The 26,564-nt window shown below is 41.3% G+C and overlaps 2 protein-coding genes across 2 annotated transcripts in view; both read left to right on the top strand.

Annotated features, from left to right (window-relative positions):
• The first annotated feature begins 32 nt into the window (after window positions 1-32).
• Window positions 33-6,869, top strand: klhl30 (kelch-like family member 30). The gene is made up of 8 exons (XM_074668567.1): window positions 33-177; window positions 1,354-2,197; window positions 2,305-2,503; window positions 3,957-4,043; window positions 4,198-4,353; window positions 4,533-4,721; window positions 6,360-6,505; window positions 6,621-6,869. The coding sequence occupies exons 2-8, from the start codon at window positions 1,424-1,426 to the stop codon at window positions 6,867-6,869; spliced, it is 1,800 nt and encodes a 599-aa protein (XP_074524668.1). The 5' UTR covers window positions 33-177; window positions 1,354-1,423.
• A 1,457-nt stretch (window positions 6,870-8,326) lies between these two features.
• crocc2 (ciliary rootlet coiled-coil, rootletin family member 2) overlaps window positions 8,327-26,564 on the top strand; it is a 49,776-nt gene continuing 31,538 nt past the window's right edge. Inside the window, exons 1-5 of the mRNA XM_074668359.1 lie at window positions 8,327-8,639; window positions 11,024-11,177; window positions 11,330-11,445; window positions 25,869-26,039; window positions 26,131-26,214. Of these exons, the coding sequence (XP_074524460.1) occupies window positions 8,583-8,639; window positions 11,024-11,177; window positions 11,330-11,445; window positions 25,869-26,039; window positions 26,131-26,214 (582 nt within the window). The 5' untranslated portion in view covers window positions 8,327-8,582. The remainder of the gene's footprint in view (window positions 8,640-11,023; window positions 11,178-11,329; window positions 11,446-25,868; window positions 26,040-26,130; window positions 26,215-26,564) is intronic.

Below are 26,564 nucleotides of genomic sequence, written 5' to 3'. Positions count from 1 at the left end.
TGGAATCTGCCTTCAGCGAGGCGTCACAGCGTGTCCTAAAAATAACTGAGAGACAGGCAGCCCGTCCCAGTGACTTGGCAAAAGCTTTTCCACCATGCTGCCCACTCCATGTTGATCAGCTTCAAACAGCTTTCTAACTGGAAGGATGATCCTTTATTTCCATTCTCTGCCTCTGTGGTGAGTGTGTGTTTTTGGTTACTAAGTATTTGATGACAGAGAAATGTAGTTATTGTTGGCTTCAGATGAGATTAGAGTTACTCTAACAGTGAATCACTCTGATCAGAGGCCAGGAGTACTTTGTAGTCATTGTTACGACACGGTGATGCCACTCTGGAGAAATAAGCCGATCTTTAAAAGACACTTATTGATTTTCACTCAAATGGGAAACGTCACTGAGGGGAAGTGTACTCCTTATTCCTGAACTTAATGACTCTCAGTACATCATGATCTCTTTTTAATTCCCTTTGAAGCTTTTTCATTGTGTCTCTCATGCAAAAACACATCTGAGTTTGCCACGAGTCAGCTTTTAGTTAAGTAATACAGGACAAACTGTTCCTGTAGACCATGTTATCTGAGTTCAAGTTCTTTACTATCAAGTGCACAACAGTGACAGGGAAGCCATCACTTGGCGTCATGGCAGTCAAAGTCTTCTTCTTACTACATCGATAAAAAAAAGCGTGAAGTTTTTCTGCTCAATGTTGTTAATGTTACTGAAAGAAAGAGACCTGAGAAAGTTCAGCCTCTGTTAGGACAACTGTTACAGATAGGGGTGTCATAATTTGTTAAAATGTAAAAAGTATTTCATTGGTGTTATTTAAATTTCCTACCCATTAGATTCCTGTTGAATGCCCTTATGTAATATTACTTTTTCTCCAGTTATGTTGTGTGATACTGTTTAGAAGTTAAGATCACATTCTCTTTGACTTATGTAAAACTGGTTTTAAAGGTGAAGTCCCAAACTTGAAGGGATGCTGAAATGAAACAAAAATAGAATATCTGCTTTAGAATTTGTGACAACATTTTTAATACAATTCATGTTAAAATATGCATACTTTTCAAGGCCAATTTCTTAAATAAGAAAAATGACCCACTCCACTCCAGCCAATCAGAGCAGCTGCTCTGTGTGACACTGATGGATCCAGCTAGCTGCTTACTCGGCTTTACTACAGTAAGCATGGCTGTAATGTGCTCAGATTGATTCTCAGTGACATGTAGTACCAAGTACGAATGTTCTACGAAGAGTTTTTTGAAAAAGAAAAGAAAGAGATTTCATACCTCTACAAATGTTTTTATTTACAAAGATTCCCCTGTCAGGATTTTTTTCATAACAATATGTTTTCTCTTTATTTGCAGGTGAACAAACTTATCTTTGGACCAGCCCCGCTAAAAGAAGATCTGGGCTACATTTGGACTGTAATCAACCATGGTACGCAACGTGGACGACCTGGACTTCTGTCTCTCCTCTCATCCTCAGAGCATCCTCGAGGGCCTGCGCTCTCTCTGCTCTCACCCCAAACTCGTCGATGTAACCCTGAGCGCTGGAGGTCGGGACTTCCCCTGTCACCGCGGCGTGTTAGCCCTCTGCAGCACATATTTCCGCTGCATGTTCTCAGGGGACTTTGTGGAGAGCATTGCTGCGCGTGTGGAGCTTCAGGATGTTGATCCAGATATACTCAGCTGCTTGCTGGACTTCGCCTACACAGGCAAACTGACCATTAACCAGAGCAATGTGGAGGGTCTGATCTGCACCTCCAGCCAGCTGCAGTTCCAGACGGTGAGAGCCGTGTGCAGCAGATACCTTCAGCACCAGATTGATGCTACAAATTGCCTGGGGATCCTGGAGTTTGGGGCGATTCATGGCTGTCCTGAGGTGATGGCCAAAGCGTGGGCCTTCCTCTTGGAGAACTTTGAGGCTGTGCAACAAGGTGAGGAGTTTCTGCTGCTGGAAAAAGACAGATTGGTTAACTGCCTGTCAGATGAGGGGCTACAAATCAGGTCAGAGGTCACCCGTGTGGAGGCCATCCTGAAGTGGGTCAGGCACCACCCAGAGTCCCGGCTCTGCCACCTTCCTGAACTCCTCACCCTGTCCCGTCTCTGTCTGCTCAGTCTGGACTACCTGTCTGACTCCCTGCTGAAGGACGGCCTGGTGCAGGCGTCTCCCAGCTGCAGAGAGGCTGTGGAGAAAACTCAGAGAGAGGTCAGTGAGTTCAGGTTTCCTTCTCCTCCTCTTTTTCCCTCTTCTCTTCTTCTTGTTTGTACAATTTGAGTATATTTCCTAAAACAATCATGACTTTCACTTTTAAGAAAAGGGAGTCCTCGCCAGAGCTCATGGACAGACTCGACGCTCAGAGTCCACAGCCAAATCTGCAAGAGGTGCTGTTTGTCATGGGAGGTCGCTCTCTGGATGATACAGACGATGAAGACTCAGATGAAGATGAGGAAAGAGACCCAAGACTGCAAAGACTGCTGCAGAGGAACTGTGCCTTCTACAACACACACACAAGTAAAAACGTGTTTTGAGTCTTCTGGGAGCAAACATTTGTTATGAAATCTTTTCCTGGTCTGATCTCTTAGTTTGATAAAAGGCCTCTAAATGTTATACTTAAAAAATCAGCTCTGATATGATGCTATCAGGATGTGTCAAACTTCTCCCCAGTGTCCCCCATAGACTGTATAAAGAACAGATAATGTGGCTCTGCCATTTACCATTGTTTGGTTTTGAAGCCAAAATACCGCAGTCACAGGCGCAGCCATTGGCTGCCTTTGTGCAGCCAGAGTCCATGAGTGAATCTGAGTGAAGCCGGTTGACAAAAATAATAATGCTTTTTTTCTTGACAGAGTCTAATCTCTTCTTGTATCTACCTCCTGACATATTTTACAATCCCCGGAAAAAATACACAAGTACAGCAGCTGCCAATTATTGTGAAGTAAAGTCTCGTTTTTTTTTTTACCTCTTATAACTAATGAAAGCAAAACTTAAAAAAAAAAAAGGAGACCTGAATACAAGACAGCCAAATGATATCTTCAAATCACCACAACAATCAGACATGAGAAACATTTCTACAAGGTGTAGTAATTTCCTATAGTTTGACCACAGCCCATCTGAGATGACTGGGGAGATGGATTTTTTTTTGACCCATACTGCAGCCATTGACCAGGGGGAGCAGTTTTTGTGGCATCTTCACTTCAAGCTGAGGAAGATGACGTCCATTTCTTTTAACAGTCTATGACGTCTCCAGTTGTTGTGTGTGTTTAAAAAGATGGAGATGTTGAGATTGAGGGTTGCATGCAAAAAATAAATAAAATAAGCTGAAGGAGGATATACACCTATATATATATATATATATATATATATATATATATATATATATATATATATATGTGTGTGTGTGTGTGTGTGTGTGTGTGTGTCTGTGTGTCTGTGTCTGTGTGTGTGTCTGTGTGTGTGTCTGTGTGTATACATGTATAATTGGATGATGAAATACATTTACAGAATTTAGTCTTCAGGCTAAACTTCCTCAAGAGCTTCAGTTTTCATTAGCGGTGCACCAACGTATCAGGTGATATTGTGCCTGTTGACTGACATCAGCCATCAGGAATCCATGCTTATTTCTCAATTTAATGCTGACCATATAATAAACTTGGCTGTCATCTTATGGTTTGTTGAGATTAATTTAAAAGTCATGAATAAAGTAAAATTTATTCTATGTAGGCATAAAGAAACATTCTTCTCCACTTTCTTCTTCTTACTCCTGGCATCCTTTGTCCTGAAAGCTAAAAGTTATTTTTGAAATTTCAACTTCATTCCTAGAATGCCAAACTACAAGAATACCTTTCTTCTCTAGTCTGTCTTCCCTGTGCCAGGCTCTCATATTTTTGCCTGTGTGAAGCCTTTTTATCCACCGTACTTCTTGAATGGTGCTCCAACATGAACTCTCTTCTCTTTGTCTTTGCAGAGCAGTGGCATGAGCTCCCTAATTTCCCCAACCCCAACAAGTGGGGTTACTCCATGGTGTCCCTGAACAATGATGTGTACGTCACAGGTGAGTTCACCACGCAACTCTCTGAAATGGATAAAGAGAAAGAGGGAATGAAAAACAAGTGATGATAAACGATTCTGAACAGAAGTCATTAGTTTTCTCTTGTGAGGAATGTAAGACAGACTTTTTGACAGAGTGCTTTTTATCTGCCTGACAGGGGGATCACGAGGTTCAAATACCAACACTTGGTCCACCACAGAGACCTGGAAGTACATCACAAGAGAGGGGAGGTGGGTAACTGTGGCACCCATGCTCCGGCCTCGGACTAACCACACATCAGCAACCCTCAACGGGGAGATTTACGTGATTGGAGGTATGAAAATAACACAGTAGTATATGTGGCTCTTGATCCGCAGCTTGAGCTCATGGTATCTCACTTTATCAGTAAACCGTCTTGAACTATAGCTACATGCTTCTTTAAAATAGAGTGACTGTTTACATTAAGGACACAATGACCCAAATCATCTCTATTACCTAACTTTTCTCCTGTAGGAACAACAGCAGATCGAGTAGAGGTGGAGCATTACGACCCCTACAGCGACACCTGGACCTTGACGTGCCCTGCCCTCAAATATGTGACAAATTTCACTGCCACAGCGTGTCATGGAAAGCTCTATGTGATTGGGTCATGTGCCGTGAAATACAATGCTTTAGCCATGCAGTGTTACAACCCTGTTATAGGTAAGGCTAAGAAGAATACAGACCTCAAATCTTCTCTACACTTCTTTTGAGTGTCAGTTAAAGCTATGGTCTACGATCTCAAACCCAGTTTGGCTGATGAGACACATTTGAAAAACACAGCCTTCCACCTCACTCACCCCTCCCCTCCGTGTTCCAAGATCCCGCCCCCCAGCTCATATCACCCTACCTCGCCTCCTAACAACACGCCCCCTCCAAAAGAGCAAGCCGGCCAGCAGAAAATGTAACAACCATGACAGTCATCCTCCTTGTAACACACAGTGGTAGCTTTTTCATTTGGACTGGCGCGATCAAAACCATAAATTAGCGGGACGAAGTGGCTCTGGCGTTGCCACTGCCAGCTGATCAGAGCGGAGCCGACTGTGGGCGAGGCTTTACCTTCCTCGCCGTGTCTTCACCAGCTCAGTATACAATGCTAAAGATGCGTGGCTAACTTATGCTAAAAGCTATTGACAGAGCCAACCCGTTCCAACCAGCAGCGTTCAGTCATTAGCCAGTACAGGCACAGACTAACCAGAGTTACTCAGCTGACATCTCCCACTGTGGTAAACAAAGTCATTACCTGTTCAACAGAAACTCAGCTGTCTCAGCCTCAGTCTTCAGTCCCCAATCCCTCTGCAGCTTTTTCCACCGGTCGTACATTTCTCCAATATTCAGTCTCTGTTGGCACCTGTATCGCTCATAAGTCTTCCTTGCTTCAGCCTTTTCCTCGGAACTTTTTCATTTTCTTCCCATCCCTGTGGAGGGTAACGGTAACAGCTTCCTGGTTTCAGTCTTCTCTGGCTCCATGACGCTTCAGTAGCTGACCAGCTAGCTGACGTGAGAGGGGTAGAGGGGAAGGACGAGGAGGGACCATGGATGGGGAGCAGGGGAGACAGGGGATTGGATGGACTCACGCACAAACCCGAAATGAGGGGAACAGCAGTTTGGATTGGTCAAATATTATGTAGTTTTGTAGATGATGTACTGAATGGATTTTTCATTCTTTTTGCTTTTTAAATTGTGTAGATTGGACCATCGGACCATAACGGCCTCATGAACAGTGTTATTGATAATAAGCAAGCTTCTGAATCGTAGACCATAGCTTTAAACTAGGTTTCCTTGCTTTTTGTGGTATTTTATGAAATACCGGTTTGTTACTCGTATATGTTGTTTTGGAAAAAAATTCAAGAGTAGGTTTCCCACAAAAAGTTGTACCAAAGGCTCAGGGACCTTTTGACACAGAAGAAGAGTTAAAGCTAGCATTGGAAAAACATTTCAGGTATTGAAGGAACCTTTCAAGTCCTTGAGAAGTAGTTCCCAGGACCTTAGTCATGTATGACATGTATGTTTTGGAATTTCCACAATATTTGTGAGGTACTGGGAGTTTACATTTTATCCAACATGTTCTAGAAGCTTAATATGAAATGTGTTTGATTGTAATTTGTTTCTTTTAATCAGTGATGATCAATGTGTTTCTGCCAAATTTACACTCTTGACTAAAAGTCCTTCTTTTTTCTTATTATCATTTCAAACACTTCATGAAACCCTAAACATGATTATTCAGAATGCTCTTTTCTTAATTATTTAAAGCCACAGTAAATATACTGGGTGTTTGTTTGTCTTGATTTCTCTTTACAGACAGCTGGATCAGCATATGTTCTCCCTTTCTCCCTAAATATTTGTCCTCACCTCGCTCTGTCTGTGTGGACGGGACCATCTACCTTGTTGCTGATAACACTAAAAAAGTTTACTCTTATGATCCAGTGGCAAACATATGGCAGAAGGTAAGTAAAGATACCACTCCTGGATGACTTTAGATTGAAAGAAATACAGCATAAATAATCTGTTTTATTGTCCTATTACTTTACCTTAAGCTGTGTGTTGACTTTTCCTCCCCAGGTCCAGCTTCTACACATGCTCCACGAGAATGGCGGCCTGGTAACATTAGATGGTAAGCTGTTTGTCACTGGAGGCCACTGGAAAGGTATGGAGGGGGACTACGGGGTGGAAGTGGAGATTTATAACCGAGCGTCCAACACCTGGGAGGTGGAGTGCTTCCTGCCAAGACTTTGGTTTTACAGCGGGGTCTGCACCATCTTCCTCGATCCATCCCAATGGCCCGAGCTCTTCCCCATAGACTCAACATAATGGCCCCTGAAGCAACAGAACTAAACTCAGGGTCAAGGGGTTCTCAGAGACGTGTTGCTGTAATACTGATGTTGCAATGTAAATGGCATGTTTATCCCTGGGTGTCATTGTGTCCTAGAAAAGTGTGTTACATGATCATCAGGGTTGTTTTTAGAGCACTGCTTGGCTGCTACTTGACTTATTTATACTTAATATCATGTTTGAAAATGATGATATTCAATGTTTTATATATTATATTTACACATTGACCATTTTCCTCTGATGTCACGCTTAAAGTGGAAAGTTTAAATTATGCTTAAGTTGAAATTATTCTAGGTTGTGAGTAATACAATCTTGATTATATTTCACCTACTCAAAATGGACATCTAAAAAAAAGTAATTGATACCAAAAAATTTGAAAGAAATTTGTCCATGTTTCAAAGAATGTAAAGTTTGTTAACAAAGATATTGGCTTTCTGACACTTTACTGTTACAAAAATGTCATATACCTCTTGAGTGTCAAAACCCCTGGAGAATCTTTTATCTTTTATAAGGTTGTAGCTGTTACATTTTTGATGACATTAGATAATAAAATTAGGAAGAGTACCCTTAATAAAGGGAATTTAGCAAAACAAGTTAGTTGCCAACACCAAACATTAATTTATCATCTCTCACAAAAAGACAAGAAAAATAGCAAAATCTCGTATAAATGATATTTTTGAGCATATCATTGTTGATATCTCCTCCTTTGTATTGTATTCAAGACTGAAAAAGTTTGTCACTCAGCCCTATTACCTGTGGGCCTTTCACTTCTGTTAGTGCTGCTTCAAGTGGAGAGAGTGTAAATTGAATACTACAATGGGAACTACAGTTTAATTAAGAGACAGTGCTTTGAATTTTAGCTAAATTTATATTTCATTTAATTCTATGGATAAGAAAGTAAAACAGAAAAACTTTTTTTTTTTTTTTTTTTGTGGAATTTAAATCTTCCTTCAGATCCCAAACTCCCTTCAAATTTAACTGTTTATTGTCTTTTCAGATGCTGATCAAGCTTGGAGTAGCTAAAACAGCTCCAAAATAGCAAGAAGACATCTCAACAGCATTTGAGCTTCCCTCTTTTAAGCATGGCTTAGGAGGGAAATGGCTTCTTTGTGAATGAGGTCGATTAAAGGTGCTTGTGATTCCTTAACTTTTTCAGATACTGTTTTTAAGCTAGGCTGCTCTGTAGTTAATGGTAAAGGATAGTGTTTTATTAATGCTTGTGTATCAAATGTTAAAGTGTGAGTATTATGAATTAAAATGTGTTCTTTAAAAAACACTTTTCAGTCACATAATGTGATTATGTGTGGGGTGTTTGATGATCATTAACCCATAGGAATCTGTCATGTCGCCCGTCCTGCCATGGGAACACCCAAGCCAGCGTTCTATTTCTATGGCAACGGCCCGGAAGTGTGTGGTCACCTTGGTTACGGGCACTGATTTGAGAGCAACTTTCCTGCAGGTGCTTCAAAACTTTCTTTGCTAAAACCCCCCGTCAGGGGTACATTTTTGACCGTTTTAGTTCCCCTTATACGTCATTAGTAAACGACCAGTTGGGGTTTAACTGTGTTTAGCTCAACATTCGACGTCTTTTATCCGAAGGTTAAGCCGCTAACTTTCTCATACAGTTTCTCTCTTTATAAATGGCACTGTTGAAGTTTTAACGTGACTTGTTCGCTCAAATATTGTTGTTAAATGAGTTCACACCGGGAGCAAGGTGCACACTCACCCAGACTGGATGCAGTGATTCAGGTGAGTAATGCTCAAACTAATGTGGAGTGCAGTAAAACACGTCTATATTTACAGGAGGTGCAACTTCATTTGACGACCTTACCTTGAACAAAGAAAGAAACGAAATTATGTCTTCTTCAGATTCTTGCTTTGGATGTTATTGGTCTGTATAAAATGTAAAATATTACAGAAAACGTCAAACATACCAAAATTATGTTTGTGTCTTCAGAAATGCAAAACTTAAGAATAGTAATACAAATTAACCTGTAACTCGGCATGTATTCATATTTATATGTAAGTGAAGCATTTTTTGACAATTAATCCAGTTAACTTCTGTAATTGAATTTTCAAATTAATTTAAACAATATATCATATTGTTTTATATTTCTTATATTATACCTCCCATCCCAGGTCAAAGTTCACTCCACTGTTTATACCAATATTCACATCAAAAGGTTCTATCATATTACAATGGCAGTAAAAATATTTATGTAAAAAGTAGATAGTTTTGACACTTAAATCAAATAGAGGTATCAATGGGCCTAAATGGAGTTTGCAAGGTTATCAGTAGCTTTTCTTTTTCTTTTTTCTTTTTTTTCTTTTTCTAATTTTAGTTTTCTGCTTAGTTCCTTCATTTCTGAATATCAGTCTGTGGTATTTTATTCATATTTTACAGCACGTGCCTGTTTCTGTCTGTATTCACGTATCCAATAATATGTTTTCAGACATTTTTAAAATACGCTCTGGTTTTCCATAGTATGCAAACATATCTAATATTTGTGTTGCTAAACTATTTAGCATTACTGATCCGATGAAACCACAGATTAAAAAGCGCGAGGTGCGGCAGACAGGGAGCGCACGTGGGCACACAGGTTCGAGTTGCTGCAGTCTTCTACGCAGTGACGTAGCGAGCGACATTTTTAAAATCAACTGCGTAGCTGTGGTGTGCCCGGTCAAATTTTGATCCAATTGTGAGTCAAATATGGAAGACATTATTCAAGAATTTCTCAAAACTGGACGAACAGTCAATGAAGGAAGGCCAAGACCCACACTTGGTGGTCTGACTCAAACATAAGGTTAGAGGATAATGTTCACACCACATCATAATTTAACGAGTGATGGGTGGATTATGCAATTCTGTTGTCTCCAAATCTCTGGAAATATAACGCTCCTTATGTCCAAATATATAGCTACCCTACTCATGAAAAGAAGCGGAAATAAAATTTACTAGTTCTTAAAGGGAGGCTGCCAATGTAACAGAAAAAAAGAATAGAATTCTATTCAATTTTCTGTTTCAGTTAATTGAAACAAAAAAAAAAAATGTTTCAGATGCTGAGAAAATCAGGGTCTACTTGTGTTTTAGATCCTGAAAAAAGAAAAGTGTTGCTTGTCACCAAGTCCAAAATGGGCATGTCACTTTTCAAAATCAGGGACCTTGCATTATTTTCAACATTTAAGATGAAACCTTAATCTTCTTTTCAAATAAGTATCAGGTTTCATTGTTTTCTACATTGCCAAATTCTATATGGATTTACATTTTACCCAATATCTTATCTATTATGGAAAGATGTTTGTATATCCCACTTTCTTTACTACACTCCAATCATCTTTCACTCAGAGTTAGTTTTTTAAAAAATTAGGAAGAAAAATTTGATGTATTATAGTATTTGGATTTTTTTCTTTGTCTAACCATTTCAAACTGTGGTTTTTCTGTTCAAAAATCTTATTGTTTTTTTTTTTTTTTTTTTTTTTTTTTTTTTTTTTTTTTTTTTTTTTAATTTAAGTCCTTCATTCAAAATCTTTGATAAGCCAGGGTGGAAAAAAGTTATCAGCTCCTGTGATTAAATCTTAAAAACTGACGCTCATGTGATGTGCCTTTTGTGGGAAAATATGGCTCCAGATACAGTCTGTAGACATCATCATCATTATTCAACTTCTTTGACTTGGTCTGGTGTTAAAGAGGCAAACTAAAAACTGTAAGAATTAGAATTATTGAAGAACAAAAATTTAAATCGAACCAGCACCCCAAATATCATCAAAGAATCGTATCAGTAAAAAAGCATATGGGTCCGGCCCTATAAATAATGTGTGTCATATGCCAATTAAAAGATACCTCAACTATGCACAGTTAAAAGATTTTAAACTAAAACAAGCAGTTGTCTCATGCATGGTGACAAATCAATTCTAATGATCTAGTTATATAGTGTAAACCAGAATCAAATCTGTTCACATCATAGCTATGTAACACTCCTTTTTTGTGTGTTGCTTTGCAGCATATATTTTGATGTTCTAGTGTAGAAAAAGTAAAAATATTACTGTGCTCTCTGTCTTTCTTAATGAATTTGGTCTTTTATTGAATCTTGGGGCATGTGATTTTTGTGTGTGTGTGACTGGAATGATTGTAGAAGCTGGAGGAGTCCCTTCTTCACTCTGATGTCAGCTCTGGAGACAGAAGCCTCACCCTTCAAGGTGATGGACAGGAGTCCAACGTCACAATGTCACCTGTTACAAGTCGCATACGCCAGATAATCACCAGCAACCTGACAGAGCAGCCGGCTGGTAGGAACCAAAGCCTGACTCTGAATACTCAGCCACAAGCTCTGAATTCAGGCAGTTCAAACAACACAGCTGCTTTGCTAGTTATCAGCCATCATATGACACAAGAAGGAAGATTGACACTTCTGTATGTGTGATCTGTCTCTGTTTCCCAGGTGAGAGCCCTGCAGTCAGCGAGCTGGAGGAGAGCAAAGCCCTACGGGAGCAGCCATCTACAAGCCAGATGAACCGTGACCAGGTGCCAGTCAAACAAGCCAGTCTCACTGACAAGGTAGGAGTGACACAGGGCAGCAACACAGACTGGGCAAAAGACCGAACTGTAGAATACTACTGACACTTTAAAGATATCAATGTGGCCAAAGTAGAATATTCTTTAACAGAATGGACAAAGGGAAACAAGACTGAGCTGGTAAGTCATCTGAGTCCAATGTGACATGATCTGATACACATTTTCATGTAGTTTCTCATAATTTGAACAGGAAACACGCTAGTCTCACAGTGTGAAAACTTGAAACAAAACTTTTATCATTTGATAAATAAGTTATCTCCATTTGTGGTATTGCATTTTGATGAGTGCATCCTTTCTTTTTTTTACAACATTTTTATTAGTTTTCAATAGGGCTGTCACTTTAACCCGTTAATTACACCGCAAATTAATGCGTGATAAAAATTAATGCAAGATTAAGTCATTGGCTGCCAGCCATTTTTAGAGCATCTAAGGATCTTTGAAGACCCAAATAATATTTTCTATAGACCCCCAGAGACGCTCAGCGTCTGATGGGTGGGACAAAGCCCAGCGTTTATCCAATAACTGTCCAGTTTCCAACCCACCAGTAACAACCCACTCTACGCTTCCCCGCTGAAGTCAGAAGACGCTCGGCGTCCGACTGTGTTAAAGACTATATAAAGCGCTGAGACACTGCGGGGATGAATGAGAAGGAGGTCGAGCCGGTTACCTGTGATAGGTAGCTCATTCTGAACAAAAGATGAAGGAATTCTAGCCCATATTTTGTCAATGAAATGTACACACAGCAGAACATTTCACCACTTTTTGGGGGACATTTTAGGGAAAGCTGAGCTTCCCTTGCAGTCTTAGAGCAATTGCCACTGGTTAACGACCAATCTACCTAAGAATAGAGGACTCTTCATCCTTTGATCCTCTCCATGATCTCCATCGTCTTTTCTCAAAATCACACCGCTCTTTCTTTTTGAGCTACTGCGACATCCTCAGTTGGAGCGAGAGCTGCCTGAACTTTTCTGACTTGCAGCGTCTCGCTGTGCCTCTGTCATCTCTCATCTTCTCTTCATATTGCATAGAGCATGATTTTGATTGACAAGCTGCCCCTGCTGAAAAACATAATGTACTTCTATAGACCCAGTGAACGGTTGCAAGTCTATAGACATCAATGGCAGCGAATGCAGGCATTTTAATATTGGACAGTTGAAAAACATGGATTTACAAATCTTTTCTTCTTTATGTATTCATTTGTTTAGTCATGTACTATAACTTTGTAATGTCCTAGAGTTCAAATTCTTTCTTTTGGGGACCTAGATATTCCGTATGAAGAATGAAGATCAAAATACAAACATCCACACACACGTCTGTCTCTATGTGTCAGCCCTGTGATTGACTGGCGACCAGTCCAGGGTGTACCCTGCCTCTCGCCCAGTGACAGCTGGGATAGGCTCCAGCCACCCGTGACCCTGAACTGGAAAAGCGGTTCAGAAAATGAATGAATATTTATACACTTTTACATATATATACTCTTATGCACACACATACATATACCTGAGTATGATGTGAGTACATATATTCTTATAAATACTGAAATTTACACACATGATGAGTGTGTTCTTACTCTCAACATAGCAGATGACCTTCCTCAGCCAATGCCTGCCGCTGCATCAATGGTCTGAAATACCTGAGCCACAGAGCAACACCAAACACATGGAGAAACTACCAGCTCCTGTAAAAAAAACATGCACATTTCTGTACATGTCTACGTAAAGACAACCACAATGACGGCTTAAACATCAGTAAATCCTCTCAACAATAATGTAATTTAGAATTTTCCATGTTATCCGTGTCTCTTTACTGAGGCTTCACAATCGGACAGTGATTTTAGAGTCAGATCTTCACAGAGTCGGAGTGTGTAATACTGGAGATTGTAAATTTGTGCAGTTTTGTTTGGAGATGAGATCAAGAAGGTCAACCACACTGGAGCATTGACTGCAAAAAGCTGCATGCGTTTGAAATGGAATATGGTAAGCATAAACATGAGTGTACCACAGCTCTTTCCAGCAGGGAGAGCCTTTTGGGGCAAAACAAACAAACAGTGTGGGGAGGTTGAAACAGCTTTGCATGTACTGTGGTGAAAACAGAGAGAGAGAGAAGGCTGGAATATTCGTGTACTCACTCACAGGGAATTAATTTAGCTTGGAAAAAGCTCATTTCATAAGGCATACACTTCTCTTTGATTACATGCTGTAGAATTACACTTACATATTAAAGTTAGCGCTGCATAAGCATCCATTGTGTGCATGTGTGAGTGAGTGTGGATGCATGAGCGTGTGTATGTGTTTGTAAGTGTAAATAAAAGCAGGAGGAGGCCGGTCCATGAAGGGTTTCCTTGTGGTCTGTTCAGGTAGACTCAGACCCCCTGTGCTCACGAGGACCGGCGTCTCCCTTCATAGCCCCCCCATGGTTCCCCCTCCATGTAGCTGCTGATGTTTTTGGGGAAAATTGTGAAGGTCACCGACCTCTCCCTGGAGACGCTTGAAGAAAAAGCTCATTTTTCACGGTGCACAAAGCAGCCATTTGTGATAACACTGCCTCCATTCTGCTGCTCAAATCAAATGAGCTCCCTCTGCTTGCTTTACGCTCTGTACTTATTTTAAAACCAAGGCTATAAATAAAACTTAATTAGCTTGGAAGATATCAATATAGACTATTTATTTTGTTGGTATTTTTAGATGTTAGAGGGTGTTAAACAGGAGACATGAGCGAGTGTTGATGGCATGAGATGCTCATGACGGGAAGGGTCTGTGAACTTTTTCTCAAATATCCCTGGAATCATAACGACTGCTGCTGCTTAATGTGTGATCCAGCAATGTCTCACAAGTCAAGGAGTTCATTGCAACTCTTGTCTCGACTTGTTTCTTCCAGTGAAAGCTATTTTCTCCTCCCTGCTCTGTATTCTCTGTAAAACAGTGTGATTGTTTGGCACTTTTTTATGTTCACTCAGTCTGCTAATCAGTGCCCTTGAGCTACATTTACTGTCTTGCCTGTGGTATTTGTCTGAAGCTAACATCAATATCAACAGTCTGATCTGCATGGGGCTGACAAATGGCTAGAATTACTGAAAACACTTCACAAAGTGCCTTTCCAGCATTTTATGAAGCTTGTATCAATATATCTTGTCTGCTCATGAGAAACTCAGCAGCTCAACAGATTACATTCACTGTCACATTTGAATAGTAAACACACACAATCCTTTAGTGGCTCAGTGATACAGCTATGATTTTATTTAACCTTTGTGTTACCAGGTTTGACATAGACTGTAAAAAAAAAATTGACGTCTGCTTGCTCGGCTCGAAGTGGGGTCGCCACAAAAAGTGCTCCCCCTGGTGGCTGGCTGCAGTATAAGTTTAAAAAAAAATCTGGCTTTCCAGCCATTCCAGATGGGCTGTGGTCAAACTTAAAAAAATTAATACACCTCATAGAAATGTTTCTCACGTCCGATTGTTGTGGTGATTTGAAAATATCATTTGGCCGTCTCGTATTTAAGTCCTCTTTTTTCTGAAAAGTTTCGTTTTCATTAGTTATACGAGGTTAAAAACGAGGCTTTACGTAACATCTAACAATGATTGACAGCTGTTGTTCTCGTGTATTTTTTGGGGGGATTGTAAAATATGTCAGGAGGTAGAGTCAGGAAGTGACTCTTGAAAGAAAAAAGATAATTATTATTTTTGTCACCCAGCTCCACTCAGATTCCCTCAGAATCCCTTACAGTCTCTACTGAGCAGACTGGCTGCACAACTGCTTCAATGGCTGTACCTGTGACGGGGGTATTTTGGCTTCAAATCCATGCTGTGATAAATGGCGGAGCCACTCAGTCCACTCTATATACAGTCAATGGGCTGGTCCCATTGGGATTAAAAACCTCTTTTTTTAAGAGAGACCTGGCCAAGACAGGCAGCAGCAAAAGCACTAAGTTACAGACAGAACAACAAAGCACAAGAATTTTTTTGATTTAAAATAGAACCACCTATATAAGTCACATCTAGAAATCAATTGCTCCAACAGCAGAGCTAAAACATCAACATCTTGTAAAATCTGCTTCCATGTCTTTTGTTTTAGATTTTTCGAACTTTTTTGAAATTAATGGTTACAAGCATATTTTTTAAAAGTGATTTATTAACCTCTTAAGTTTCTGTGCTTGTGTCTTGATATGTATGGGGTGATAGGTCTTTAGATTTCTTCAGACTGTGTCCAGCATAATGACTGAATTTACACATAATTCCCAATATGGTACTGTACCTTGCTTAACCTCCTAATAAATGAAATATGAAAGCCTGTTTTAATTTTTTTTCTAAAGGTAATTTTGTGCATGTCTTTTTCAGGGAGTATGAAAAAGAAAAACTGTTTTTCTTGCAATCATTTGATTTTTTTTTTTGTATAAAGTTACAGACATGTCCACCCCAGTAGACTACTTGTGCCTGAGCACTCAACTTAAAACAGTGTTAACTTAAAATGAATTTAAGATAGATTAAATTGTGGGGTTTTTTTTATTCCACGAGCAAATATGTCTTTGCTTTTGAGCAACATTTAAACCTGTTTAACACTTGAACTCTGTATCTTTTGTTGTTGATAAGCTTATTAAGCCTCTGATGCTTGTCTGTAACTTTCTAAAAAAAATCAAATATTTGAAAAATAAATCAAAGCATTTTTTTTCTTCATGCCCTAAGAAGAATAAAATCATTTAAAGAAAAAAAGATTCACACAGGATGATAGTGCATTCAGGAGAAATAAATAGCTGTCCACTGCAGTGACCACAATGCACCAGAGGGTCAAAGGTGAAGAGCCTAAAGAGCAGACTTTTGGTGCATTTGTTGCTGAAAAGCACACAGCATGATGGGGAGCAGGTATCACTGACAGACCACCACAGGTATTTTTAGTTCTACTTTGCCAGGTCTGTAAATCCTCAGATGCTTTTATTTTTGGAGATAAATTTTCAGTTCTTTGTAATGCTGTGGAGGCTCAACTGATTTTCTGACCACTTTGTAAAATCCAGAGGCTGGTTGTAGCTCTCTTTTCACCATAAAGATTTGACACTTCTGCAAACTTTCTTGATTAGAGCAAACACACCAATCTCCTAAAATGTCAACCTCTCCTTTGAAGCACCTTGTTGTTTGACTTTGAAACAAGGTTGTCCTCTCACATGTTGTTAAAATGATAACAAATATGGTGCCAAAGGTTCTTTAACCAACTCCATGTGACAGCTGAAAGAGACCCACCTTTGGATGTGTGACAGCTGAAAAACATACTTAGTTGTACCAAATCCCCTTTTTCACCAGCTACCCTGGAGTCTTGTTGACCTGACAGAGGACCATTAACGCAGCACTGGTGAAGTCACACCTGGACCCTGAAAGCCCTCCTCTGTTACTCTGTTAAGTCACACGGCTTGATCTCTGGTGACCCCTGAAAATTGCACCTGAACCTGGATAAACCTTGACCCAGTTTGGAGTTGCATGGCTCCTGGAGGTTGTGGAGCGTGTTGGGGTGAATTCTGAAGCCAGTGTGTTGCTTTTGGAGGCCTGCCAGTGTGCATTTTCTCAGACGCAGACATCCACGCTCTGCAGCCTGAACGCTCAGCGCACAAAGCTGCAGTGTGGCAGTCGGTTAGATAAAGATAACCTCTTGCTGAATGATTTCTGACACCAACTGCCATTTGCCCGTGCCCTCTGCAAACCTGAATCCACATAAGAAGTCTGTCACATGTGGTTTGAGCAGATAAAGTCTGTTTTTAAGGATTGTGTTACTGTCCCCTGTTACTCTGCCACCCCCTCTGTTCCTCGTATGGTTTTCCTGCTGGCAAGAAATCATTCATTTAGGCTGGGTTCATCTGGAACAATGCCAAAAACAATGATCGTTCATGAAAATTGTAAAAATTAATTGCTGTCCTCAGAGAAAAAAAGGCTTAAAAACACATCCCAGTGATGGATTTCTGATGAAAGTCTTCCATTAAAACGTTTCAACTTCTGACATTAGAGTGCTCATGTTTCTGGACTTTAAAGTGGGAAATTAAAGCACTCCTTTCAGCTCTTTTTCACATGTCAAGATTGTGTAATCTGATGTGAAGCCTCGAACGAGCTGAGCGGCTGTATGTGTGCAGGCTCTGTGCAGCATTGTCCTTGCTGGGGGCATTGTGTTAAGTGCTGCGAGGCCGGCCACATGCTTGTCAGTACACAGCATGTATTATTAGTTTGGCTGTATTTACACAGATCTCTTGTATCCCTGAGTGCCATCACGCAGCAGCTGTCCCTGTAACCAAAAAGTTCACTCCATGGTAACATACACAAAGCAGCCCCTCCTCCTCCTCACTCCCTTTCCCCCTGTTTGTTATCCCACATTGTGTAATTACCGACAGTGATGATACATAAACAGCTTTCACAATCAGCTGGGGCTCTTTCACGGAGTCAGCACTCCGGGGGTAATGTGAGGGGAAGGGGTATGTTGTTGAAGTAGGATAGTACGAGTTTTTGGGCAGCTTGGAGGCGATGGACATCCGCTCCAGCTGTGTTTAGGAATCTGACAGATAGTGCACTCCATTAATTCCCTTTATTAAGCCTCTGGGCCCAGGCCAAGCCAGGGAAAACGGTTGCAGCTGTAACCCTTCACATGCTGGCTGGGACTGCACTCATGGACAGATTTTGCCCCGGGTTGAAAGGGAGATAGGAAAAAAAGAGGATGTGGAGTAGTTGCTGGAGATTCTTGGAAGTTTATCTCTGCAGAGATGAATGTGTACACTAAAGTTATGAAAAGAGAAGGCTTCAGAAATGCACAACCATCTCTGTTACATGGACCAAACTCAGCTGAAATCTTAGATAAACTGGTGAGATCTTAAATGTTGTGACATGAGGTCAGTGAAAGAATATTATAATCATAACTTGGTTACTATAATGGACTGGAGTTTGATCTACCACATGAGCTAGGCAGCAAGTTCTGGCCCAAACACCAAAGCCTTTACAAGAGCCTTGAAAATGATTCTCTTGTTGCTTGTTGGCAGGGGAATCAAAGCAAGATTATCCCTTGATGTTGTTTGAAATATTTATCAAAAGAGACAATGCAAGGAGTGGCACAAATCATAAATATCAAGGAATATAAAAAGCTAATTCAAAGCAGACTAAAAAAGCCTCTTACTTTGGAAACATAAGTGTGGCTTAAGAAACAAATACTTGGGTATGAAAAAAGGAAAGGAACCATATGGAGGCATAAACCATAGGCTGAAAAAGAGGCTGTTGTATAAATTTCATCGTGAACATTATTGCAAAAGGGCAGTAGATGACCTCAAAGAGGTGGACTTCATTGGGATCGAGCTCAGCTCGTTTTAGGGGGCCACAGAGGCTACTCCAGAGTGATTTTACTCTGAGGCAGATCATAAATAGCAAGGGGTGTTCAATGAGCACACTTCTGGGCCCCCAGTAAGCCCTGTAAGCCCCTGAGTTAGGGCAGATGGAGGGCCAGGATTACTCGCCTCTCTTTGCCTTTTTTACAGTCTCCACTGATGGTGAGGAGAACAATGAGTTCAAGCTCACTTGGGGATGAGGGTGATGAGATTAAATGATGCAAGCGGAGCAGGAATAGACGGTGGTGTAGAGGAGTACAGTGAAGGTGGAGGTCTATGCTATGGACTGTTTTGGCGCCCTCTTGGGACCTTCCTGCATGAAGCATGGCTAATCCAGAGCAGCCCCCGGCCTCCTGCTTTACAGCTGACAGGGGAGGAACAGTAAAAAAGCGTCCCCTCTGTAGAGCGTGGAGCAGGGCTGAAGAGCTGGCAGGATGCCCACATACTGCAGATATGTATGAAAGAGTGTAAAGAATCCTGCTGATCTGTGCAGAAGTTACTCCGTACCTGGTCAACGAGTGCACAGCAAGGTCGGAGGGACTCAGAAGTCAGCGGTGACTGCTGCTGGGGGAACTGGTGTACACATGAGAAGGCAAATTGTGACATAAGATTATTTACACTCACTGGCCACTTTATTAGGCACACCTGTCCAACTGTTTATTAACTCAAATTTCTAATCAGCCAATCACATGGCAGCAACTCAGTACATTCAGGCATGAAGACATGGTCAAGAAGATCTGCTGCAGTTCAAACTGAGCATCAGAATGGTGAAGAAAGGTGATTTAAGAAACTTTGAACGTGGCATGGTTGTTGGTCTGAGTATTTCAGAAACTGCTGATCTACTGGGATTTTAACCCACAACCATCTCTAGAGTTTACAGAGAATGGTCCCAAAAAGAGAAAATATCCAGTGAGCAGCAGTTCTGTGGGACAAAATGCCTTGTTGATGCCAGAGGTCAGAGGAGAATGGACAGACTGGTTGGAGCTGATAGAAAGGCAACAGTAACTCAAATAACCACTGGTTACAACCGAGGTCTGCAGAAGAGCATCTCTGAACACACAACACGTCCAACCTTGAGTCAGATGGGCTACAGCAGCAGAAGACCACACCGGGTGACCCTCCTGTCAGCTAAGAACAGGAAACTGAGGCTACAATTCACACAGCAACACCAAAACTGGACAATAGAGGATTGGAAAAACGTTGCCCGGTCTGATGAGTCTGGATTTCTGCTCCACATTCAGATGGTAGGGTCAGAATTTGGCGTCACCAACATGAAAGCATGGATCCATCCTGCCTTATATCAACGGTTCAGGCTGCTGCTGCTGGTGTAATGGTGTGGGGGATATTTTCTTGGCTCACTTTGGGCCCCTTAGTACTAACTGAGCATGGTTTAAAGTCCACAGCCTACCTGAGTACTGTTGCTGACCATGTCCATCCCTTTATGAGCACAGTGTACCCATCTTCTGATGGCTACTTCCAGCAGGATAACGCTCCATGTCATAAAACTGGAATCATCTCAGACTGCTTTCTTCAACATGACGATGAGTTCCCTGTCTTCAAATGTCCTCCACAGTCCCCAGATCTCAGTCCAATAGAGCACCTTTGGGATGTGGTGGAACGGGAGATTCTCATCATGGATGTTCAGCCGACAAATCTGCAGTAACTGTGTGATGCTATCATGTCAATATGGACCAAACTCTCTGAGGAATGTTTCCAGTACCTTGTTGAATCTATGCCACAAAGAATTAAGGCAGTTCTGAAGACAAAAGGGGGTCCAACCAGGTACTAGCAAGGTGTACCTAATGAAGTGGCTGGTGAGTGTATATAAATATTCAGTAAAATAAAGAAACAAATCTACATGTCACGGTAATGTATTACACCATCTAGCTCCTTTTCTTCTTCTTGATGTCAAAAGACCACAGGCTTCAGAAAGGGGCTGATATGCTTTCAGATTCTACAAACAAATAACAAGTTAAATACTGGATGTCAACACTAAACATGGCGAATGCTTCAAATGTTTCCACTGTTTAACAACTTTTGTCAGGGGCATCCCCAAATGAGACAGCAGGCTGCTATTAATTGCTTTTTTTAAAAAGACACATGAGAATTCAGTATATTTGGCTCAGTTTTTACCTCACCGAAATGTGAATCTCCTTGAAAAGAGCATGATAAACATAACACTTGCCAAATAGAAACATCTTCCTCCTGTGTTCTACATTGGTGGGATTATTTTGATCTCTTTCCAAACACTCAGGGTCAGGTTTGGAGTCCAAATCACCAAACAGTATTTCAAAACTTGTCATTTTAGTTAGAGAAACACCCATTCTTTTATGACAACCACTTTGTAACATGTCAACAGTGGAGTCCTGTGTGGGCCTTAAAGAGACAGTACCTTTCAAGCATTTCAGATCAAAGCTTTGGTGATACCAAAGGTCAAAGACACCAGTCTGGGATTAGTCCAGATTTTTTTTAACCTTACATCATTTAAAGCTACAACTAAGCTACTTGGAAAAAAAAAACGTAAATATTAGCACAATGCCCCCTCTTTAAAGTTTCTATTCGACGTTAGGGACGTTGAACTCCAGGTTTCAGCATGGATATCATTTTTGTGACCTTAAGTTTTCTTTCTAAATCAACAAGCTCTGTTTATATTCACTGTTTCTTTACTGTCAAGCCATGTGTTTTTGACCCTTTAACCCTTTCCGTTCAAGAAAAATAAAACAAAGCAATTTCTTTATTTTTATCTTTTAATGTTGTTGGAGCACTAGCATCAGAAAAAAAAATCTGGAAATTAATTGCAGTTGTAGAGACGATCCATTCAGGTTTTAATCAGTTCAATGTATATTCAGTGAGACAAAGGAAATCAGAAAGTGCTCTACCAAATGGTTTAGCTGCAAGTTTAAAGGGTTAAAAACATTTTACAACATCTAGAAAGCCAGTCTTATATAAATAATTTAAATCCTTTATTGTTTACATCCTTGTTTACAGTCTAACAGTGCTCAGTCTTACCTTTATTGGTGCACTTCTTAGCCTCTGTGTGTGTGCTACTTCTGACATCTCGTGATCACTGGAGTTGCAGGATTATTTATCACCCCACCCCAGAGCTTGGGTGTGTGCAAGTACGTACGTCTCTGGGCATTTCTATGATACAAACAAAACAACAGAAAAAAAAAAGGAAAGAAAGAATCAAGCTTTAAAACATGGAAATAGATCACAGAAAATGACTCCAACTTGCCAGAGGCCTGTTGGGATAAATGCGTCTTCACTTACGTTAGAGTTTAAACAGGGACAGGGTATGTGTAAAGGAAGGGCGTCCCGAGAGTGTGACACATTAAAAACACAGTCATCCTTCAGAGGGCCAAGACTTGTGTGAAATACTGTAGGTTATGTAAAGCTGCAGATAGATACAAAGGGAGCAGATCATTCAGGGCTCTCCATGGAAACACCAAGCAGATACCTCAGGTAGCTCCTCAAGTGTCCACTTGAGGCTGGGCCCAGAAGCCTCAAAAACTAGTGGGACCTGGTCTTGACAGCAGAGTTAAACATGATCCCAGCATCATCCAAACAAAAAAACTTGCTTCTTTTTGAATTGTTTCTTTATGCATAAAAACTTTTAGACTTTAAGTATGTTTTGAGTTTAAGGCTTAGAGTTGTGCAAATTGAAGCCAAATCAGGGGCGTAGCTGGCTTTGACTGACAGGTTGACCTACTGTTCCTGTCAGTGGTTAATGAGTTACACTGTCATTGTTCAGTTTTCTCTCAGCTGTGAAGTATTGGACCCTTCCAGGCCTACAAATTCAGATTGTGCTTGTCATGTCACAAACCTCCTGAGCCACAGCCCTGTGTTCAAGGTGTATTTATGAACTGCATTCTTGTTAGTAAGTCAGTGTTATTGCTTCGGCTGTGCCAAAATAGTTGAAAAGATGCATAATCACTTGAGCTTCACACACAGCTGTTTCCAGGAGTCCCTTTAAACACAGCTGCAGCAGTTTTGTGTGTTTCAAACACTCCGCCCATGTTGTTCCTCCTTTTCTCAGTCCCTAAAGCTGTCACCTCAACAACGGGCAGTAAAAGAAGCTTTTGTGCTCGCCATGTCCTCGGAGAAACACACCAAACACACGAGGCCAAGTGCCTCACGGCTGTTAGTGTAGTTTGTAGTATAAAAATCTGAAAGGGGCATTTGAAAATGTGTTAATAATGGTGGCAAAGTGGCCGGGCTCAGTGTTGAACAGTGAGACTATTGTCTTGGCTCTCTTGGAGCCTGCTGGAGAGATTAAGCACCCAGAGAAGAGATGAGGTACAGAGGAGAGGTGGGAGGAGGGAGTGGGTCGCAGGGTTGATTTGAAGGGCTTGGATGGTGGTTCGGAGGGAGGGGGCTTCCTAGCTCACGCTCTCACTCTCTTCCTCTCCTTTTAAATGAGAAGTCGGTGAGGGCAGCTGGAGGCACGCAGAGTGTTGTAGTGCTCTGGGGCCATGTGGTTTGTATTAGCGAGGACAGGGTGTCTGGCACCAGGATGGAGAGTGGGTGGTGCAGAGGGAGTTTAGGTTGTGTGAGGTTGAGAGGTTACAGGACATTTGGATTTCAGATATGGGAGAGGATATGAGACGAGATAGACCAGCGTGTGTTTGTGTCTTTGCTCTTGGATTCACTGAGCAAGCGCTGCAGCCGTGCATTAAAACCAGTAAACAAGCGAACTGTGCATGAAAATGCCACTGACTGAAGTTATTACCCTGTTCAACGTCTTTAAGTCTGGCCAATGTTTGTCCAAGCCTCACACTGAAGTGATACTGATGGTCTCTAGATTGGCTAGTCAATCAAATGTTCACAATTACACGCTTTATGTTCACGGGGGAAACATACCACTCACATACTTTGGACTATCTCATCAGTACCATTCAATAAAGTGATGATAGTAATTACCAATCAGGGGAGCTGCATTGTAGGATGTTCTTTTTGGCATCCACACGCATTTATGTAAAACCTCAAAAATGCATGAAGCCCAGCTCTCATGCGTTAACTTTATTTGTTCTTAAACTGAACCCACAATGAACTGTTGAAAACCGCTAAATGACTCAACAAGAATACAAACATACCCTTTCTCTCAAACATTAATCATCGCTACATCTAGATAGTTAGAATGAGTAAGGCTGAGTTAGTGGCTTATTAAGCTCGGGAAGGATACTTTAGAGAAGGAAAGCTTGATTTTAAAAGTCTGTGACTGGTAAGATGTCAAAGTCACTTCACCTGAGACACAAACATGCACTGCCTCACCTCAGCTCTGCTTTTGGCTACTACATGTTAGCTGTAGCTTTTTGATCCACAAAGAAACATTACACACATGCAATTATTTGAGATTCACAAAGAGAAAGTATTGAAACACTTTGGAGGTAGAGTCTGCAGGGTTTTTTTTTCTGTTGCTAGGCGCTGCCCAAGTAGCTGCCTGTTGCAGCAGCTCTCTCGTCTTTGTCCGTTTCTTGCAATTTTTTTCGTCTCTTTTTCGTCATCTTTGTATTTGGGGTGGATCATCACTTTGTATGGTTCATTGTCGGTCACGGACACCAAACTTGTTGTGGCTTCGGCGATATTTTTTACTACTTTTCTCCTATGTTTGTCTGGAGATCCTACATGTAACCATGGCTGCATTGTTTACATGCGAAATTGGCTGTTAGCAGCCTGTAGCATGTCAATGCTAACTAGTGTAGGGCTTGATGATTTCCCTCGAGCTGAGGAGGAGGAGGTGAGGACGACGTGCTGGTTCTCGGATGTGAGCTGGGAGGTGACGACGTGGACCTGTCCTTCCATCCATCGTTGTTGGGAACGTGGGATCTAGCCCTGGGGGATGGACGAGCTAGCTGTGCTAACCCAGCGGCATTGTGCTGTTCATGGACGTGGCTGACAGAGCTGACATCAGACGCCGGCCCCACATTGGAGGAGCTTCGCCTGCTGTGAGCAGACAGGATCCAGGAGACAGAGACTGAACAGACTTCTGGGGAGGCTCAGTCCTGGACCCTGTGGAGGTGGAGACTGGCTGGGCTGGAGAGTGGTGGACGGGATGTCGTCATCTAATTTCTTATGGACATTTTTGCACTTTCTATACTCTTTCTTACTTTTGTTTTCTTAAATGCTGCGGTGACTCCTGAATTTCCCCTCGGGGATAAATAAAGTATTTTCTATTCTATTCTATTCTATTCTATTCTATTCTATTCTAGTTACTTGCTCATAAACACAACATTCAAACTGGGCTCCTCCCCCTTGGATCAGTGCCAGCAGCAGCGCACACCCACAGCCTCCAACCGTAGTTAAATGAACACACTCACTTGCCTAGCAGCTACCTTAACTACCTGTAGCATTGTGTTTCTACATGGGAGAGACTTGAGAGCTGTGCACCAGATTTGCCACAAGCTAATCACAGGTATTTGACATATACCAACTCACTTTGCTCCCTGCCCAAGTGCCAGAAAGCGCGTGAAAGTTGAGCCAAGCTTTGCCCTCGTTTGGTAAAAAGCTTTATCTGTTTGCCGTTTCGTTTCACTTTGGTTGTGTTTTTCTTCCTCTGTGCTACGTCAGCTATTGTAGCCGTTCTGAATAGCTTTCACTCACAGTTATCAACACGCAATGTCACTAGTGTGCTGGATGCTCTGTGACTGGCTCATGTAACCGCACTACTCTCTGTCCAGAAATGTCCAGAAATGTCCAGAAATGTCCAGAAATGTCCCTGTACAACCAAAACATCAACACACAGGCAGAAGAGGGGGTTGAGGCAGACACAGACACAGACACGTATGTATAGAGGCCTGTAGGAGACTATTGAGCAGGATTATCCCTGTAAAAGATGACACTATTTTTTTTAGGAAAAACCTGCAGACCCTACCTTTAAAGAAACCTTTTTAAAGCTTTGAAAAAACACGCTGAATAAACCAAGCTGATGAAGTTATTACATGTTCCTGTTGCAAAATTTCTTCGCAACTGTACAAATTTAAAACAATAAGACAGTGCAGATTACAGAGAGGCTGTGCATAAGAATGTAAAGTTTTCTGTCATATTTTCCACTTGCTTTCCCTGCCAGCTTGATCAGATGCTGATCCTTCAGTCATCGTTGGACTCAGACCAGGACAGCGTATCTCCAGGATCCCTGCAAACCCAGCAGAACAAGGACAGAGTGTATAGACAAAGATTGCAGGTCTTCCAGGAGGCCCAGCAGAGACAAGCACAACTGGTACAGAAGCTGCAAAACAAGGTGACCATGAACCAGCAGTACGATTCAGAAGTTAGTGCCTCACATTTAACAAAGCTCCCGCTTTACTTCACACTGTATGTTTTTATACAAGGTTCTCCAGTACAAGAAGAGGTGTGGGGAACTGGAGGAACAGGTGCTGGAAAAGACCTCGGAGTCTGAAAAGATGAGACTGGTGGTAGGTCCTGGCGGTAGAAACCTCCTTTGAGGACATGGAATGTGGTGATATGAATTGGTGGTCTGAAATCTGGTCTCTAGAGGCCAGTCTACTTTTTACATCCAACTTTATGTTTCTTTGTTAGAAGTAGCTGAATTACTTTTCTGTGTCCCTGATCTGTGTAATAATAATTAGGACAAAAACTATCAACCATTGTTAGGCCTGTAAAAGCAGGATGGATATTCTGTAAGATGTATCTGATCCATCCAAATGTTATGTAAGTTTAGATAAGTAGACATTCTCTGTAATCATGTTGATTTATGAACATTTGCTAACTGCTAATTTACCACTGCTACTATTTGATGAAGTTT

The sequence above is a fragment of the Halichoeres trimaculatus genome, unplaced genomic scaffold (assembly GCF_033239565.1).
Source record: "Halichoeres trimaculatus isolate MK-OKI-2021-1 unplaced genomic scaffold, fHalTri1.1 fHalTri1_scaffold_4, whole genome shotgun sequence".
In the NCBI taxonomy this organism is placed as follows: Eukaryota; Metazoa; Chordata; class Actinopteri; order Labriformes; family Labridae; genus Halichoeres; species Halichoeres trimaculatus.
Note: the sequence above shows the minus strand (reverse complement) of the source record. Positions and strands in the feature narration are given on the sequence as shown.